Consider the following 20667-nt stretch of genomic DNA (forward strand, 5'->3'; position numbering starts at 1 on the left):
GCTTCAGGAAATAAAAGATGACTTGGAACCCTCAACTAGGAGTCACGCAATACCAGCTCTATCAAAACTTCTTGCAACCCTTCATTTTTTGGCCTCCAGTTCTTTTCAACGTAGCCTACTGTGGCTTATTTATATCTTTATTCTTTATTTGTGACTACGCTAATTTTCACTGCGCTTGGTATATTTCATTGGTCGATTTGTAAATTAGATGTTGTGTTTGTGTTCTTTAATTTGCGTGTTGTTAGTAAATCACCCGCAGAAATTTCCACGCCCATCGGCGCTCTTTTGGAATTGCGCTCTGGTGCTAATTTGCCCTGTTTAGTAAAACTGTCCCTAAGTGTGTGTTGGTGTGCTTGTCAGTCCATGATGTAAAATATTACAATTTGGCATGAAAATACAGAGCAGGATTTTCTCACCAGAAGAAATATCCGGAAGATCCTAGGCTCTCTTCTTTGTCTTGCAATATGCAAATATCTGTTGAGACCCATGCCCTTTTGAGCTTAAAGTCTATCCATCCCTGACATGTGGGTATAATATACCTTAGTCCAGAGCAATCTAAAATGAACAAAGAATAGGAACAGTTAAATTCAAACATAAGACAACATTTCCTACGTCAGTGTTCAAAATATAATTAAAATCTCACCTCTTATTATTTATCAATTGAAACAGAGTGAACAGAGACATACATTTTTTAATGGTTTTGTGGGTTTCATATATTGTTCTAATTAACTAACTAGTTTTAATACAGTACACCAAAAATCACACGATGAAAATGATTAAACATAAATCAAAACAGTACTACATTCTAACAAGATTATGACTTCACATAAACACATTACAAAAATAAATATCAACTACTTAAATATTTTAAACAATTTTTTTTAGTGTCCTTAATCTTTAATTCGCCTTATTATTTTGCATTTAAGCCTCTTTTTGAGCATAATATGTAATTAAATTCTGAAAATGTAATTGTTGTATGTCCAATTATTTAGTTGTATTATCATTTATCCATATCAGGGTGTACTTTCACCCAAGTGGTATAGTTAAGACGTGTATGGGGTTTTGACAGTGGAACTTTCATTAATTTTAGAAACTGTGTAAATCCAGCATCCTGTTCAGACCCTATTATACCCTATTTAATTTAAGAACAGTTATTATGTGACTATACCTTGAAACCGATAATGGTGTTTTTGATAACTGATGATAATAATGCTCCGTTCGCGTCCATGTTCAGTTCTTCGTGGCTGAAGTAGCGGCGCGTGTAATAATCAGTGTAGCTCGCAGCGGCCTCTGTCGGTAAAAAAATCACTACATGACTGCTCTGGTGATAACCAGCAACTTTCCAGAGATAAAACGTTTAATTTCTGTGTTTCGTAGTGTTTTAATTTTACACTGTAGTTTTCAGACGAAAGGAATAAAAAGGCGACATACCTTCACTCAGAGTGGACGCGACACCGGATGAAGAGGCGTCGGCCAAATATCTGAAATATATGTAAAATGTCCCCCAAAACTTTCGAGACAAACTGAAAAAGTAAGGAAACAGTTTTTTGTAGGTTTGAAATTGATCGGCTTCAAAGCGCTCCTGTCAAGTCAAGAGTGCAGATAACGGATTTTTAACGGATTAAAATATCAGTCGACAGGGGAGATGTAAACATACTCGTAGGAAAAACAGCAATATTACTGTCAGGGCCAAAAAACAACATAACACACACATATGATTACACTGTGTCATCTGTCGCAGTTGCATCGATCGACCGTTGGAATTTAACATTTTAACCCAACTGGTTGTGTTGTTATAGAAATAACCCAACAAAACGACCCAACATGTTTAACCCAGATATTGGGTACAGTAAATAACCCAACGTTTTTTTAGAGTGTATATGAGCAACACTTTCTATCTAGTTTTCTTTCATGCGTTTTTTTTTCCCTTAATGGAATTAAGGAAAGCAAGCAGACTTATCAAAATGAGTTGCAGCAAAAATGCAGCAAAGTAATATTTTCCTCACCGTTGTGTATTTACTTAGTTGTTGTTCCTCAATTAATGTGATGCCATCATTGAGAGCAGAAGGATGCAGCTGCAAGATACCAGAGCATTCCATGCCTGCCTTATTTCATCGTCTATCATCCTGTTACAACCAAATTTAATTTTTTTTGTTACAAAAATTGTCTAATTGGCAAACCAATATGTGTGTATAATATAATAATGTACAATGTAAAAATATGTTTCATTTGCACATACGCATCAGCTGAACAAATAATTTATGCATATCACACAGTATATTCAGTCATTTCATACCCATATTCATTTTTAATATTTTTGTCTATTGATTTAATAATTAGCATTATTTTAAGATTATTTATATGCTATTGTAATTGTATTCATATTTTTTATCAGTACAGTCATTTTATTATGTGCTTTAAGTTTATTAATTTATTTTTAAATATGACTACTTAGGTTACATTTTTTTATTTCCTGTTAGTACATTTTTGCACCTTAGCTTATTTTTTGTTTGTTGTCAAGGCGACATTTAAAATTTTGGTTTAGCTTAGGTGATTTCATGAAAGTAAATGGACATGGGTGCTGTCAAGCTCCAAAAAAGCATCATCAAAGCAGCGTGAGGTCATATGATAGATTTATGTGAGGAACAGACTGTCATTTGAGTTAGAAATCTAATCTAATTCGCACTTAAAGGCACAATATGTAAGATTTTTTATTAAAATATCCAAAAACCACTAGAACAGTGTTATATATTTTGCTGACTTGTGTACTTACATTATCCCAAGTGTTTAGAAGAATGTTTAAATCCAGAGAAATAAGCAATTTTAACTAGTGACACAGACAGTGTACATAGTGTCATTGTGTCGCCTGCCAATGACGTCATAACCGCTCGATTTCCGGTTTTGTTTTGTAGAAAACATGGAAACACCAAAGGCGCTTTAATATGTTGTGCGTTTTAATAGACCAGTGACGACCACACAGAGTAGCATTATAACAGAACTTTCAAATGTATCTAGTATGATAAAACAGCGCTGCTTTTTTTCCCCACATACGCACGACCGGAAGGAGCGGAAGCGGTCGACTGTGACATAATAAAAGTTCAGCTGCTTTCGAGCCGTGTGTCACGCTTGTTCAGCAGCCTCGTTTCGCTTCGACGGCTTTCAGCCTCACCCTGCTTCATTCTACTACGTTAATAAATCATTAGCTCATCCATAAACATGATTTCTGCCCAAGTCCCGTCGGATTGCATCGGCTGTGGGGATGAAGACGACAACTCCCATGATTCCACACTCAAGTCACTGCGTCATCAGATTACGCCTTTGTCTATTTGTTTATTTTGAATATGCGCCCTTCAGCGGCAAAAATTACATATTGTGCCTTTAAGCATTCCTCCTTGCCATGTTGTGCTTTATTGTATACAGAAAACCCAATTCTTTTGAGTTCCAAGGAATAAAGCAAACCTTTAAAAATGCATTTTGAACAGTAAATGATACAAACGCCTGATAGAATTTCCATGTTTGGGGTGAGCCATCTCTTTAAATCAGGGTTTAGGAGGAAGGGTGGAGTTCGGCTTGTGAGGGGAGACTAGAGTCAAAGTCAATGCAAGGTCATGCATACAGTAAATGCTTACAGTGATGTGAGGGAATGCTGATACTGCAAATGCTTCTTCCTTTGAAATATGTGCTACAACACAGGTATGGACAGCAGCATTCACTCTCTGTCTGTAAAACACACATTCACACCCTTAATTAGATAATATTTTCATACAGGCACAAAAAAGGTAAAAGAAGCCAGAAATGTTAAAAGAGAAGAAGCAAACCCTTAAGAGAGCCCTTTCTTCCTTTAAACCGTCTCCATTTCTGCAGAAATTAGGTCAACAGAAGTGTGATGGAGTGGGGCTGCCTTTGATGCTGTCCTTTAACCCATAAATACTGCATTGAGGGTGGGAGCAGATATAGCTACTCATGGTGGAGAGGGACGACTGGAAGCGAGAGGTGAGGATTGATGGCTTTTCTCTGTAACGTGGCACTTTTATTGTCCAGGGACTCCTGATAAGGGCCAGAGGTTCCCCTCCTCTCATAATCAAGTTGTTCCACAGATACCACAGGAACATCATTGTTTCATTTGAGCAGGAAGTGAGAATCTGCCATGGTCAATCATCTATACTCCTACAGGCTGCTTCCATTCATCAGAGCTGTCTTCAAATGTCAATGCTGAGGGAAAGTCAAGAAGCATCTGTTCCAGCTAAGCAACTCACTTAATGCTTATTATGTGCAGATCTGGAGTTAAAAATGAAATATTTTGCTTAAATATAGCTAGTGACATGATCAAATTCAGCATGAATACATCAAATAAACATGGTTCAAAAAGTCTTAAATACTTATTATCATTCATTTGAAATGTAAAAAAGGGCTTGAGCTGTATTGGGGTAGAGTACAGACAAATGCCTGATCTCAGAGTACTGGCTGGGAAACTAAAAACACACCGCAAGCCAATTGAAGCTGTTAATTAGGTCCTATGAGAAATCTCCTCTAGTGCAAAATCACAGCATACAATTCATACATGTAACAGATAATTAACAATGCTGGAATATTTTTTTGTTGAAGACATCTGTGAGATTTTGCTTCTCGCATTTATTTTTAGCCCATATCACTTCATCCTCGCAGCTAGAAACATCCACAGGAATGAAATGTTAAAATATAAAAAAGATAGGCTGATAATATATATATATATAAAACAGACTGAGAGACTGTATATATTTGACAGTAAAAACAGCAATATGAAATATTATTACAATTTACATTTTCTATTTTAATATTTTTAAAATGTCATTTATGCCTGCTGATGGCAAAGCTAAATTTTCAGAAATTATTACTCCAGTTTTCAGTGTCATCCTTCTAATAAGCTGATTTGATGATCAAGAAAAAGTTGTTATTATCATCAATGGCAAAACAGTTGTGCTGCTTTTTTCATTATTTGATGAACAGACAGTTCAAAAGAACAGCATTTATCTCATTTATTTATATTATATTTTTTATATTATATGTATTATTATTTTTTCATTATAAATGTCTTTACTGACACTTTGATCAATTTATTGCATCTTTGCTAAATGAAAGTATGAAGTTCCTGCAAAAATAAAATCGTACCCCATACTGTTGTACAGTAATATAAATATATCGAAATTATTAATAATTAAATAAATAATGAATAAATATAGTATTTAGAAAATGTGAACACTGCATAAATATACTGTAAAATATATAATCATACACACACACACACACACACACATATATATATATATATATATATATATATATATACAGTATATATATATATAGAGAGAGAGAGATGATTGATAGATAGATAGATAGATAGATTTGTGTGTGTGTAAAAATTATTTTATAAAACTATAAAATACAGCTATACAGGCACTCACAACTGTGCTGTACTGTTAATATACTCACAACTAAAGGGTGTTGTTCAGTACAAAGCACAGATGGACTGTCATGAGACAGAAAGACGGAGAGAGAAGGACAGGTGCACTCTCTGCAGGAAGTCATGGAGGTCCACAGTATGAGTGTGAAGTCCCACTGCAACAGAATAAATATCACTCTGTAAAGATGAAACTCTCTCAGTCAGTGTCCGCTGTTGATTAATACCAAACCCACCCTTTCATCCTCACACTTTCATCGTAGCAGAGATTATGTTGACACATAGGTTAGAGAAGTCCCTCGCTCCATCTCTCTGTCACTGTCTCCATCTCTCTTCTCAGTCTTGTTTTCAAAAAAAGATGTTTTAAACAACAACAAAAACGATGGCTTCTGAAAAAGTAACTGCAAGGAAAAAACTGAACAAAAAAAAAGAAACAATTCTACTTTTATGTCTTAAAATTAGGTTAAATTAAGTTTTTTTTTTTTTACATCTCTGAGAAGCTACAAGGTGATTTTTGCAGCTCTTCGCCTGCAGGGAGTTGACCTTGTCAGTGATATTTCTGTCTAAGGGCCTGGAGGCATTTCACAGATGTCACTGCCAGTTTTGGCAGGTAGAGAAATGGTGGGTTGCCGCAGAAACAGGACCGTCGGGAGGGGACATACAACAGATTCCTGCAGACTGAATTTCAGCACGCATGCAGAATAAAGATTGACTGTGAAAGAGCAAATGCAGCCATCACTGTAGAATACTGGCCTTTTAATGTTGATCTGATAATCTGATTAAAATATGCTTCAGACACTTCAATTAAATACATTCAGTGTTTACCTAATTAAAAGAATCGCTCACCCAAAAATGAATATTTTCTGAAAATTTACCCTCAGACCATCCAAGATGTACAGTATATGAGTTTGTTTGTTAATCGGAAGAAATTTGGAGAAATTTAGTATTATATTACTTGCTCTCTAATGGATTCTCTGCAATGCAGTGAATGGGTGCCATCAGAAAGAAAGTTCAAACAGCTGATAAAAACATCACAATAATCCACAAGTAATCCACATAACTCCAGTCCATCAATTAATGTCTAGTGAAGAGAAAATATGCATGTTTGTAATAAACAAATCCATCATTAACTTGTTTTGAACTTCAAACCATTGCTTTCGGCTATATATAAGCCCTTTATCTATAATATTGCTTTCTCCATTGAGAGTACATCTTCAGTAAATTTTCATTTTTGGGTGAATTATTCTTTTAAATGCAATAAAATACAATAAATATAAAATAAATAATACATAAATAAACGTTTGGAACCTGTATTTGTGTTATTTCCTATTTTATACATTATTTTAGTTTAAATATTATCTATTTCAAAACACCTTTTCAATGTGCAATGCACCTTTTCTAAAATCAACATAAATCATAAATAAAACAAAGTCTAATTGTAAATGAAAAGCGTGCATACTAGTTATATATTTTAAGTAAACATAGAATTTATAAGCTTTATAAAAGACCAAGACAAAAATCTTGATCTTAAGACCATAAGATCAAGACTTGAACTCAGCTAGAAGAATCCATGACTTTCAGTGACATTTCAAGTATCTTTTCCTACACTACTCTTTCAAATGTCGACACCATCCATTGCAGGATGGATGGACACAATTGAATATTTACAAAATAAGATTACATCCTTCCACCTCATAACTGGGCTCCATTCTAATCTTAGAATCTTAAATCAGTGGCAACAATCTACAGTCAACAGGTCAAGAACACTTGCTGGTAGCTCCACCTCAAGCAAATAGATATCTTCATTTATGAACCAACCAAGTCAGATCCCACCAGACAGCAGGCTGGGTACAATAAATGGAGATGTCCTAATGTCCATGCTTGGAGGAGCATGAAAGGTAATTTACTTTATTCCAGCTCCAGTGAACCATCTCTTATTCTCCTTAACCAACAGCTGTGACTGCAATTACCTATCTCTGCAGCTATTAGCATGATGCAAATGCAGATACAATGCATTTTATTTGCACACCTCATTCATAATGCCATGCTTGTGATATTATCATCATAATTAGATGTCATATAATATTATATAAGTATACACTGAGTATTCTGAACACAATCATATAACAGAGGAGATTAGTAAATTGAAGAATTTGTACCAAACCTGAATTCAACACAAAAGTGGTAATCTGAAAAGTGCATTTACCATCTGCTAATATTCAGGACTCGGCTAAAATAATGCTCCACTTGTGTCTCTATGGTAGTTCTTCCTCTTCCATCTCTTTGCAATGTATACCGTGATTGAGCCCAGGCTGATGATGGCCAGTATTGTGCCCATGACTGCCGCCAGAGCCGTATTGGTGCCTTGCTCAGAGATCTCCACCGCAAATGTAGCATGCTTGGTTGTGACGTTAACACATGACTTCTGGGTCTGCTGGTGGATATTGGAGACCGAGAGACAGACCTCATACTCAGTGGCCGGCTGAAGGTGTGTGAGGTTGTACTCATGAACATCTACAGGAACTTTAGCCGTATAGGTGATGTGAGGGTTGTCAATTTTCATGGTGGCGGATGACCACTTCAGATTGGACATCATGACATTGGAGTTCACTTTCCAGGACACTAAAATTGAGTGGGACTCTGTGTGTTTCACGTAGATCTTCATAAGCTGGGTGCTATCCAGAAGAGTCCCGTTGACTCGAATGGCAGTCACCCGAGTGTCCGCTCCTTCTGTATTCTGAGCCACACAGGTGTAGTGGCCAGAGTCGTCCACCTGAATGTGGGATATGCGCAGAGTTCCTGCACGGTTAAGTTGGTATTTATCGGACACTGTATCCATCATGACTTTGTTACCAGATGGGGTCACCCAGTATATTTCTGGTTCAGGCTCAGCCATAGCACGACAGTCCAGATTTACTGTCATCCCGATATCAAGGTTGAGGTGATTGGGGAATGTGTCATGAGAGATCATTGGCAGACACTGGCCTGAAGATTCACGAGAAAGTACGTCTTTCACACGCTGACCTCTAACCTCAAGTGGCATTGCACAGAACATGGAAAGAGGCTCCATAAATCGAATGTTTGTCAGGTTTGAGCTCATCCATTGAATTACACAGTCACAGCGCAGCGGGTTGCTATGGATACTGATCTCCCTCAGGTTGGGCAGGGAATCCGCCGTTGCTTGGTAGAGGGAGTTTAGAGCATTGTTATTGAGCATTAGACTCTCTAGTGATGGCAAGTCACGGAATGCTAAACGGCTCACGTAGGAAAACTTGGGGTTGTTGGTGGCTTCGAGTTTGGTCAGCTCTGGGAGGTTATCCAGGGCAAAGCGATCAATGGACACAAGTTCTCCCATGTTGTTAATGCCAAGTTCTTTCAGTCTCAGCATGTTCTTAAAGTCCCTCTCTTGAATTTTATGTATTGGATTCTTGTTCAAATCCAGAAATTTCAGGTTTGGAAGCTTCTGCAGAGCAGTCTGTGGCACCCGAACCAGTTTATTATCATAGAAGGAGAGACTCTCTAGGTTGTCTAGTCCAATAAACGCATTGCCTGGGATATCAGTGAGCTCCATTCCTGCCAGGACCAGGCTTCTCAAGTTGGTGAGAGGTTTGAAGTTCAAATCCAGGATGCCGACCACAGGATTTTCCCCAATCATCAGGATCTCCAGGTTGGGGGTTGATTCAAACCAGCGACTGTCAATGGCCTTGAGTCTGTTGGAGTTCAGGTGGAGTCTCAGAAGGTTACGCAATCCGGCGAAGGCATTGGGTGCAATGGAGCTGATCTGATTGTGATTAATGTACAGCTCCTGTAGATTGGTGAGATCTTGCAAACTGAAGTCAGGCATCTCGACTATTTGGTTCTCCTCCAGGTGAAGCGTTGTGAGTTGTGACATGTTGGTCAAGCCGATATCCTGGATGTTGCTGAAGTTGTTCTGGGACAGGTCAAGTTCTGTGAGATTCAATAACTGCTCCAGTTCCTCACTAGTTCTGGCAATATAGTTACTTTGCAGAAGCAACACCTGCGTGTCAGCGGACAGGTTCCCGGGGATGCGTGTAAGGTGAAGGTCATTGCAATCAACAGTAGTTGCTTCTCTGTAGGTGGACTGGGGAGTGAACCAAGGCCGGATCTCGCACACACAAAGCTGCGGACATTCTGTACTCTGAACTGAAGAGAGGCCAAGTAAAGCCAGAAGCAGGATTAAATAAATCTGGCCCTGCACAACAAAAAAGAAAGTCCCTCTTGCCATTCTGACTGTAAGTGTTTATCCTCTCAGATCTGAGCTGGAATTCCTATAGCGCCAAAAAGATGGTGAGGTGAGATTCTCATTCAATAGAAGTGTTGCAGAATAGCCCTTTTATCCCTCTGAAAGCTTGAACAGTGGAGTCAAAGAGCTTCCGAAAGATTTAAAAGGGTGTAGTTCCCGTGGGCTCATATAGGTTTGAAACTTCCTCATAGGTTTGAAACTTTCTCACAGCTTGAAACTTGGACTGGAGAGTTGACCTAGAAAAAAAACATACAAACAGAGAAAAGCTTATTACAATAAGCAATGGAAAAATCCCATGACATGAAAAAGTATATAAGCATATTCTAATAAAAATGTAAGAGACGTAAGTGTGTATTCAAACAATGGAAACAACATTTATACACATGGATGAAGCAAAAAATTACAATGAAAAAAAACACGGTCCCACTTTATATTAAGTGGCCTTAACTACTATGTACTTACATTTAAATTAATCATTTGGTACAATGCACTTATTGTGTACATACATGTTTTTACATTATTTTCTTATATTTGAAAAATATCTGCATGTAATTACATCTGTAATTAGTTTCTGTAATTAGATTTATAATTACACTGTTGACCCATCCCTTACACCTTAACCCACCCTTAAACCTACCCATACCACCAAACCTGTCCCTAACCGTACCCATTTCTCAAATCAATAGCAGCAAAAGTATTTTGCAATACAATATGAACACAATAAGTACATTTTTTACCAAAAAATCTGCCAGTTCATTACGAAAAAACTTGTGTTACTTGTTTACCACTATAAATGTTAACTACATACAAAATGACAAAATGAGCTAAGCATTATGCAGAAGAAATATGAAAGGAGTAGGTAAGCTTGGAAATAGATTTGTCACATTACAAATACCTATATTAAGTTTCATAATTGTTAGATATCCTTGTTCCAAATACATTAAACCAGTATACGAATATAATGATAATGTGAAAAACAGAGGCACAGGCTTTTGTTTATTTCAATCTGACATGCTTGAAGAGGTGGATCAAAGAGGAAAGAAATGGTGACCGAAGGAAGGAAAGGAAGGAAATATTATTCCTCAGGTGATCAAACAATAGCTATTGTAAACAAAGACTGAACATTTTTGAGGTGTAGAAATGTCTCTGTACATTTATTCATAGTCTTTCCTGTCAAGATATTACCATACCCTGATTCAAAATGGGTTTCCATCTAGGTAACTACAGCATTAAATAAGTACAAAACTACTTCTCTTTGCAGCAATTATGTAAAACAAAAAAACATAAAAATAAGATGTTACACAAATGCGAACCATATCAAATCAATCATATTAAATCAGGTAAGCTTGACTTGATTCTGCATACTCAGTAGGAAATATGTGATGTCCTAGATTACTGAGGATTATTTAACACCAGAAGGGTTTTTGAAGTTTGGAATGAAATAACCAAGGATATTAAGCATTCATTGCAAGCAAAAGGCACACAAAGGTGGCATGTTACTGTATCTTTGACAGAGCAGTGAACGGGGCATCTGCTATCCCATATGGTGCTAATGCTGACTAAAGCACACAAACAGCAAGCGAGAGGGATTTAGTCCATGCCAAATACCACCTACATTATGAACAGATACTCCTCCACAAAAGTTGCTCATCCTTGTTAATGTTTCTTAAGGGCAAGATTCAAAACAACTGAACTGCACTCATCCTGAAAACATAAGATTTGAAAACCTAAGATTTGAAAAATTCCACCCACATGATATGCAGATTACATATGCCAACCTTAACCCACCCTTAAACCTACCCATACCACCAAACCTGTCCCTAACCGTACCCATTTCTCAAATCAATAGCAGCAAAAGTATTTTGCAATACAATATGAACACAATAAGTACATTTTTTACCAAAAAATCTGCCAGTTCATTACGAAAAAACTTGTGTTACTTGTTTACCACTATAAATGTTAACTACATACAAAATGACAAAATGAGCTAAGCATTATGCAGAAGAAATATGAAAGGAGTAGGTAAGCTTGGAAATAGATTTGTCACATTACAAATACCTATATTAAGTTTCATAATTGTTAGATATCCTTGTTCCAAATACATTAAACCAGTATACGAATATAATGATAATGTGAAAAACAGAGGCACAGGCTTTTGTTTATTTCAATCTGACATGCTTGAAGAGGTGGATCAAAGAGGAAAGAAATGGTGACCGAAGGAAGGAAAGGAAGGAAATATTATTCCTCAGGTGATCAAACAATAGCTATTGTAAACAAAGACTGAACATTTTTGAGGTGTAGAAATGTCTCTGTACATTTATTCATAGTCTTTCCTGTCAAGATATTACCATACCCTGATTCAAAATGGGTTTCCATCTAGGTAACTACAGCATTAAATAAGTACAAAACTACTTCTCTTTGCAGCAATTATGTAAAACAAAAAAACATAAAAATAAGATGTTACACAAATGCGAACCATATCAAATCAATCATATTAAATCAGGTAAGCTTGACTTGGTTCATTCTCTCCCACCTTCAATACCATGACTGAGGTGCCCTTGAGCAAGGCACCGAACCCCCAACTGCTCCCCGGGCGCTGCAGCATAAATGGCTGCCCACTGCTCCGGGTGTGTGTTCACGGTTTGTGTGTGTTCACTGCTGTGTGTGCACTTTGGATGGGTAAATGCAGAGCACTAATTCTGAGTATGGGTCACCATACTTGGCCACATGTCAATTCACTTTTGATTCTGCATACTCAGTAGGAAATATGTGATGTCCTAGATTACTGAGGATTATTTAACACCAGAAGGGTTTTTGAAGTTTGGAATGAAATAACCAAGGATATTAAGCATTCATTGCAAGCAAAAGGCACACAAAGGTGGCATGTTACTGTATCTTTGACAGAGCAGTGAACGGGGCATCTGCTATCCCATATGGTGCTAATGCTGACTAAAGCACACAAACAGCAAGCGAGAGGGATTTAGTCCATGCCAAATACCACCTACATTACGAACAGATACTCCTCCACAAAAGTTGCTCATCCTTGTTAATGTTTCTTAAGGGCAAGATTCAAAACAACTGAACTGCACTCATCCTGAAAACATAAGATTTGAAAACCTAAGATTTGAAAAATTCCACCCACATGATATGCAGATTACATATGCCAACTTAACATCAGCAATATGTTCACTTCCGAGCTTTGGAGTCTCTTGTGAAGTTGAATCCACCAACAAATACAAGCTTGGACAGCTTGAACACATTTACGCCTCATACTCCCAAGAAAATGAATGGAGGAAACATGGTACAGCTGGTGTAAATGAGTCCTTTAATGTGAGAGTGGAAATCAATAAGAGGCCTGATCTCCCCCGTGGCCAAAGGAGCATCAGGGCAATTTAGAATGAGAGCTGACTGTAACTGTCAGTCTCAGCAATTCTCACAAAAGAGTGCAGTACACAGATGGGACCCGGCCTGTGTTATCAGAATTATCAGCACCACTCTTAAAGTGTTTCATAATGCAATACAGAATGACGCCTCACACTGAAAATGGCACTAAACTAGTAAAGATGGAAGTCAAATCAATAAAAAAATTGTAAGGGGTGACTTTGGCAATTCACTATTTTAACATTGAAAAAATCAATCAGTGGGAGAATTTCAGTCCATTTATCTCACAGGTTTGAACAAGAAAAATGATACAATGATTCAAATATACATTATCTAATTATCTAGGTTGTAATACAATATATCACACAATGACGTTAATAAGGTGATTAAGATGAAAGATTAAACTTATCTGTAAAATTTAAAGAGGGGCAGATGAATGAAATGAAAAAAAAATTGAAGGACTAAAGTATTCCATCATTTTCCAGGAATAGCAACTAATTAACTAAGAATTTTTACCAGAACATGATCCTTGCTTGATCCATGGCATTCAATTTGCATTATGTCTGAAAGGAATAGTTCCCCCAAAATAAAAATTCTGTCATCATTTTAGCCCACCATACCTGTTTGACATTTTTTTGTATTACAACAGAAGATATATTCAATAATGTTTTGCCCATATAACATATAAGTCGATGGGGTCCAAAACAAGACTGGATTCCACTGATTTTTATTGTATTAGAGTGGGTAATAATGACAGAATTTTCACTTTCGTGTGAATTGTTTAAATATATACACTGCTACTGTTACAGTATTTTCCACTGTTTAAAATGAGTAAATAATAGGTCAGATGCAACCCTTATATTCTGCCATTTTCAAATGAATTTAAATCTAACAGAAAATCTATATTTTAACTACTACCAATAGCACTAATGGGGTTATGCTTGTATAAGAAATAAGGGTATTTAGTATATGCAAGCCCGACACAAACCACACAACCATTAGAACACGTCATTTGTTGTTCATGATTTGATTCTGTGATTTATCAAGCCACTTATGAATAGCAACAGAAAAAAAAATGTTGTTGCTACAGATATGAACAGGGCTGATTGTGTTTCTCACAGACTACGGGACTTAAAATATCCTGAAAATACATTTCCAGGAAACTGTATTTGCTTTTATAACCCTCTATATGCACACAACTTTCTGTGAAGGCAGAGGAAACACTGGAAATACATTCCCAGCATACAATACGAAAGTCCAAATAAACAAGTGGAGAAACGCAAAAGGCCTGCTAAAATGACTTACAATGTCATCTCCAAAAATGACCATCTTGTCACTAACTCCAGTCTTTTCTCTGCTAATCTTCTCAAGGGGCTCACTTCCTAAAAAACTTAACAGAAAGTGAGTGAGAAATTAATGGTAATTAATTTTATTCTTGGATCAAAAAGGCTTTGCAAAGGGCCAAGAGAGCAGATCATTTCACATCCAACATTCAAGACCGTCTACGCTTGCCAACTCTTAATCTGAGGAGTATTATTAATTGCATGGTGAATCATAGCTTTGCCCAGGGTTGAACTGTGGGGTAATGGCATGGGCGGTAGAGTGCTGTAAAGATGGGGAATATTGCGAATGGCATTAAAACATTGATTGCCGATCAAATGGAGTCCTCTCTGTCACTGTACAAAAATGAGTGCTGAGAAGCAACTGCACGGGAAACCCCCAAGGTCCCATTTCAATTCTTTTCAGCACTATGTGTTTCAAACCATTTGCACTTATAAACATCACCCAATGGATTCCAGAATTTGGAATATCTAAAACTCTCAATATAAAAAATCCTATATATATATATATATATATATATATTTATATATATAGAATCCTCAATAAATAAAATAGCCTCTAGAGTCATTGCATGTGACTATAAGTTGAATCTTCCTGTACAGATGCTGTGAGATTTACCGTAAAATGTGCAATAAATAAATAGGTTAAAAATGTTGCATCCTTGGAACTGCTAAGTTAGTTTCTTATAGTTAACAAGCTTAAAATTCATATCAGTATATTACAAACGTTGTTTAAAATAAATATCTAAATACGTAACTATTTTTAAAAATGCATTATGTTCATAAAATTAAATGAGGTGATTCATGAATTTACAAAACAGAATTATTAAAATTCATGCATTTATAAATTATTTTCACCATTATAACACTGGCCACTGTTACTTCCAATCCCAAAAGACTGATAAATTCATGGCATGCACATTTATAGGAAAAACACATAACAGGCCTCTTACAGCTCCAGACCACCTTACATCTTTGTTTAATATCTAATATTACCTTACATAGTCTTACGTAAACAGCAGTAAGACTAGTGTTTTGGATTGACAGAAAAATTCCAAAAAAGAGCCAAATTCATCAACATATGCCCGACATTTTCTTTACCTTGTTGTTGCTCATGAGGACGCTTCTCTTCAACTTCTGCAACAGCTGCAACAAGGGGTGGCGTCCCCAGGGACAATACAAACCCCCTCCTCAAACCCCATTATACATCCTTCCCTGACTAAAAGACGTCTTCCCGTGTTTATTGTCTTTCCTAGGGAAGTTGTGGCGTCTTATTTCGAATGAGTTAGCAACGAAACATCTGCTGGAGTGCCTCGACATTGAGATGCAAATCACATTTCTGCATCGCCAACCAGACCCCATGCGCGCGCCTGCGGTAAGCCAGCAGTAACGGGATCTGTTCGAAGTTTGAGATCGATTTCTGCCACAATTACAATGTAAAATCACTCTCAGGAGGCTAAATATAACAAACGAGTGACTGTGAAGAATTTAATTAATGCAAACGGCATGATCAAATAGAATTAGAAGTAAAACTGATATTGCAAACAAACGCTTCACGCGTTTAGTTAATGTTGTATCGTTGCATGCATTCAAGTTTGATATAAAGATTTAAAAAGTCGCCCGTTAACCATGGTCATCACATTCTGCTTACTCCTTATACACACACATACGTTGTAGTAGTATTATCTTTTACCAGACTATTGTTCTGAGAAATACAACATAAACTGTGTGAACTTATAAACAAACCATAAATTATGAAAAATCACACATGTTTTGCCCTTGAACATCTCAAGCGCAACAGCCGATGCGTCCTTGCAATTAAATGCAGTAAATCACGCCGTATGGCAGGCCAGTTGAACATTATTCCTTAAAACTATTATTATTATTTTTATAATACTAGTGCTTTTTTATATTCTAGTTACTTGTAGGTTATCTAATGTTGGCTAGTATCACATCAGTTATTCTCTACATACTAGTATTTATTCTTTTGCTACTAGTCAGCTATCCAAACAGTAACAAGTAATTAATCCATTGGTGGTACCAGTCTGCAAAATTTTGTAACTGAATTCTATTTATGGACAATTTCCTATTAGGAAAAAATATTAACTATTTGTGAGTTTCTAGCGTCTAAATAAGTAGCCTGCTAGTATCAGTTGCTAGTGAAACTGAAAAAGATGACCTCACCACTGGATTGCTTCATAATAATTTTACAACTAAAACCCTATTTATCATAGTACTATTTATAAAAATGCGAATTATAAATAAGTATTACTTATAAATAATTTATTATTATTATTATTATTATTATTGTTATATTAATTAAATTTTATTATATAATATTTATATTTATTAATATTATAGAAGTTCAAAGGAATACATGTTAAAACGGCTTGCCATACACCTCAAAAGCTAAGCAGTATAGATACCATCTATTTTCTTTTTACCTGAAGGAAACACATTTTTGAGTTACTTTAAAACAACAGCTCATTCTTACAGACAAAGATTTTGCAAGTGGCTACTGTTTTTTAAATTATTGCACTGCGCATGATGGAACCTGTTTAGTTGCCCATGGTTCTGGTTTAACATGCATAGATGCATAAAGAGAATCGCTACATATATGATATGGATGCTTCAAAATCTACATACCTCTTTGGTTTGCCAGCCTACACGTTCCGAATGGCATTGAAGTCCTCCCTCCGAGCTGACTGATGCATGCACTTATAGTATCTAGAAACAGTATATATGTCCTTGCGAATGAGCACTGAAACAAAATCCATAGATAATAAATACCATCACGTCGCTCGTAAGTTCTGTATAATTAACTGCTTCACAGTGGCATCGTTTCCTTACATCCACTCCGCGAATATTCATGTGCAACCTTCGCCAAGCGCATGGTCAGGTTTTGCATGGATCCTTGCAACGGGAATCCGCTGACTGGCTCCCATCCGCAGTGTCTCTGTGTTACTGTGGAGCCCGTGCTGCGTCTCCAATGAAAATATGATGACAGCACCTGGCGCTGTCCAGGCGAGTCAGCTGATTCCCGAGCAGCCGATTGGTTGCTAGCCGGTGGCTGTCACTCGATTCCCAAGCAGAGCACCATCTGTTCTGGGATTGTTGTGATACGAACAAAAGCGGGCACTGGGGGAGCGCGGTGGGGATAACGCGGGGCGTGGAAGCTGAAATGCTAAGGAGGTGATATTCTCTTATGAGAACGTCTTCCACCGACTCCCTCCTCCTCTTTGCCGTAGTGATGGAGGACTCTGCATGGTGTCCCACTCACCAAAGATTTACAACGAGACAATGTCCCTTTGTTTGGTGCCTCATTATGAGGAAAGTTCTTCCTAATCCATCCATCCTTGTGCATTGTCTTGGCTAGGGATTTTCAGACAAAATATCCTGTTTTAAAACAAAGAATACATTTGCTCATAGCTTATAAATTGAAAACATTTAAAAATGGCAATTACATTTGTCTCTGTGTGTGTGAGTGAGTGAGTGTGTGTGTGTGTGTGTGTGTGTTTAAGGAGAACAGGTGTTATGAAACTTTTTGCTCTACATAATATGCTAAAAATAAATAAATAATTTTTAAAAATCTCAGGAGATATGTGGTGAATGAAACTGCATTTCAGAGCTAATTTATTCGCCTGTTAATTAGTCTGCTCACATAAAGCACACACTTGATAAAAAGGAAAAACATAATTAATTTCCAATTCACTTTTGACAGGTTGTAGAAATATATTTATTTATTTATTTATTTATGTAAACTAATCAAATTACTAATTATTGTTTTGGAAAATGGGTCATCTCTGGACTAACACATACAAAAATAAAAAAGGAGAGAAGGTAACACTTTACAATAAAATTAATTTTTGAACACTATAACAAGAATTTACAATGAAAAATACTTCTTAAACACTTGTGTATTATTTTAGTTCATTTATTAATACATTAATAAAATCAAAAGTTCTGTTAATATTATTTAATGGAACTGAGCTAACATTAATAACAGTTATATTTCCTAACGTTAACAAAAAATAATAAATAACAAATGTATTGCTCATTATTGTTAGTTAATGCATTAACTAATGGGACCTTATTGTAAAGTGTTACCAAAAATGTTACAGCCTGATTCAAAGGTACGTGTGACTGAACATCTTCTGATATCTACTGTATTTAGATACAAAATTTACCCAGAGGGTTAATGAGTTTATACCACTGGAAGAATGCGTATAGGTGCGTTTTATGAGTCACCTTCAGATATAAGTGGAGAACTGGAGGCAAGCAGAGAATACAGCTTCTGCATTGCCTCCCCCATGATATGCTTTATCCCCATTGAGAGATACAGACAGATGGAGTGCTGTCAGTGTTTGTGTGTGGGTGGGTGGGTGCAGATAACACAGGGAAACTTTTTGAGGTCACTGCTGCCGTCAAGGCCTTAGATGTTAAGTATAGAATAGCTATAGGAGCATTGGCTAGATTTGCATTGTGATAAGATGGTGAAGATCAAACACATGCACCCACATAACTAAACCTTAATCTTAGAACATTGTAGGAAAAAGTCATACCATGACAAATCTAGGAATAATTAGCAAAACAACACCTTTTATGTGATAGCACCTAAGTAAAAACAAAAATAAAATATAGCTGCAAGCAGCGATTACCGGGGTTCAAGCAGTTAAGGCATTGAAGCACATAAGGAAAAAGATTTTGTTAACATGGCTTTAACCACTTAAATCTATGATTAAAAATAGCATTTTGGGCAAATGCAGGTCATTTACCAAAGAAATATGATGATTTTTAACAGTTATGACTGTTATAGCGTCACCTATGGTCAGATCTCTGTGAAACTTTGATTTCTTGTTAAGTGTCTTCTGTCACATGTTTTCATCTCATACGACTTAATGAACGTGACTATATTAGGTTACACCAATGATTGCATTTGATAAGTCTCATCATGTAGAAATAGCTGCAGACTAAGACCTTAAAAGTTAATTAGACACGACTGACCTTTAACAGCCTTGCTTCAATTGCAGAAATATTCGGGTCACACCCACATTTATTGAAGATACTGATTTATTCCATTAAAGGGATAGTTCACCCAAAAATTAAAATTCTGTCATTAATTACTCACCCTCATGTTGTTCCAAACCTGTAAGACCTTCGTTCATCTTCGGAACACACATTAAGATATTTTTGATGCATTCTGAGAGCTCTCTGACCCGCCCATAGACAGCAAGGAGCCTTAAACGATCAAGGTCCAGAAACATAGCAAGGAGATCGGTAAAATAATCCATGTGGCATCAGGGGTTCAACCGTAATTTTACGAAGCTACGATAATGCTTTTTGTGTGCAAAAGAAAACAAAAATAACGACTTTATTCAACAATTTGTCTCCTCCGCGTCACCCTAGCACCATTTTGGAGAGTATCCACTGAACGCAAACAGCATATGCTGTTCTGTGTCAGCTGTGGCACGCAGATACATTTTCTACATTTATTTATGCTTTGATTTGAACTAAAAAGTATCCGCGTGCCACAGATCCAGACTTTTGGCTCTATGCCTCTTAACCCGTGCCTTTGCGGATTGAGGTTGTATGTTCCTAATATTTCCCCAGAAAACAGTTGCAATTGAGAATCCTCTGCAGTGCAGGTTTGTTTAAAGTTCATTGCTGGAGGGTTTATGTACCTCTAAATGGGAGTGAGTAAAGGAAATAATGGGTTCAGTGTGAATCTGTGTAAATATGTGAGCTCATTTTGTGCACCCCAGATGAAATGATCAGCTTTTAAAATCTTGACACACTCACCTAAACACACATACGCACAAGATCCAAAGCAGACATTGTCCTGTGATTCACTATTTTACAGTATGAACATCATATCTGTAATGTCATTAGACAAGCACACACATTTATACACACAATTACTTAAATAGCTTGATATACTTAAATATATGCACTCTTCTGTAGACAAGAACCATTTTCTCCATGGCATTCTCATCTCTCCAGCCCACTCCAAGACCTCTTCCATAATGCATCACTTCTCCTCACAAAACCTCTCAGTCTCTACACACAGAGAATCATCAGACTTTCTAGTCTCCAAACCCAGACTCCATACCTACCATGTTCTAACCTGAATTAAGAGCTCATGTTGAACACATTCAGATGAACATGGGCAGAAAACTGACTATTAGAGAGCAGGGAATTAAGACTAATTTGAATAAAGCATAGGTTTAAAATAAAAAGAATAATTT

At 36.7% G+C, this 20667-nt stretch overlaps 1 protein-coding gene across 1 annotated transcript; it reads right to left on the reverse strand.

The window, feature by feature from the left end:
• Positions 1-7667: 7667 nt before the first annotated feature.
• Positions 7668-17499, reverse strand: LOC107574405 (leucine-rich repeat neuronal protein 1-like). The gene is made up of 2 exons (XM_016260839.1): positions 17069-17499; positions 7668-9937 (listed from the first exon to the last, which is right to left on the reverse strand). The coding sequence occupies exon 2, from the start codon at positions 9681-9683 to the stop codon at positions 7668-7670; it is 2016 nt and encodes a 671-aa protein (XP_016116325.1). The 5' UTR covers positions 9684-9937; positions 17069-17499.
• Positions 17500-20667: the final 3168 nt, after the last annotated feature.

This window comes from Sinocyclocheilus grahami, unplaced genomic scaffold (genome assembly GCF_001515645.1).
Source record: "Sinocyclocheilus grahami isolate Dianchi unplaced genomic scaffold, SAMN03320097.WGS_v1.1 scaffold2215.1, whole genome shotgun sequence".
Lineage (NCBI taxonomy): Eukaryota > Metazoa > Chordata > Actinopteri > Cypriniformes > Cyprinidae > Sinocyclocheilus > Sinocyclocheilus grahami.

Coding starts and splice junctions, on each gene's coding strand:
- LOC107574405 (XM_016260839.1), bottom strand. CDS start 9,683: ATGGCAAGAGGGACTTTCTTTTTTGTTGTGCAGGGCCAGATTTATTTA.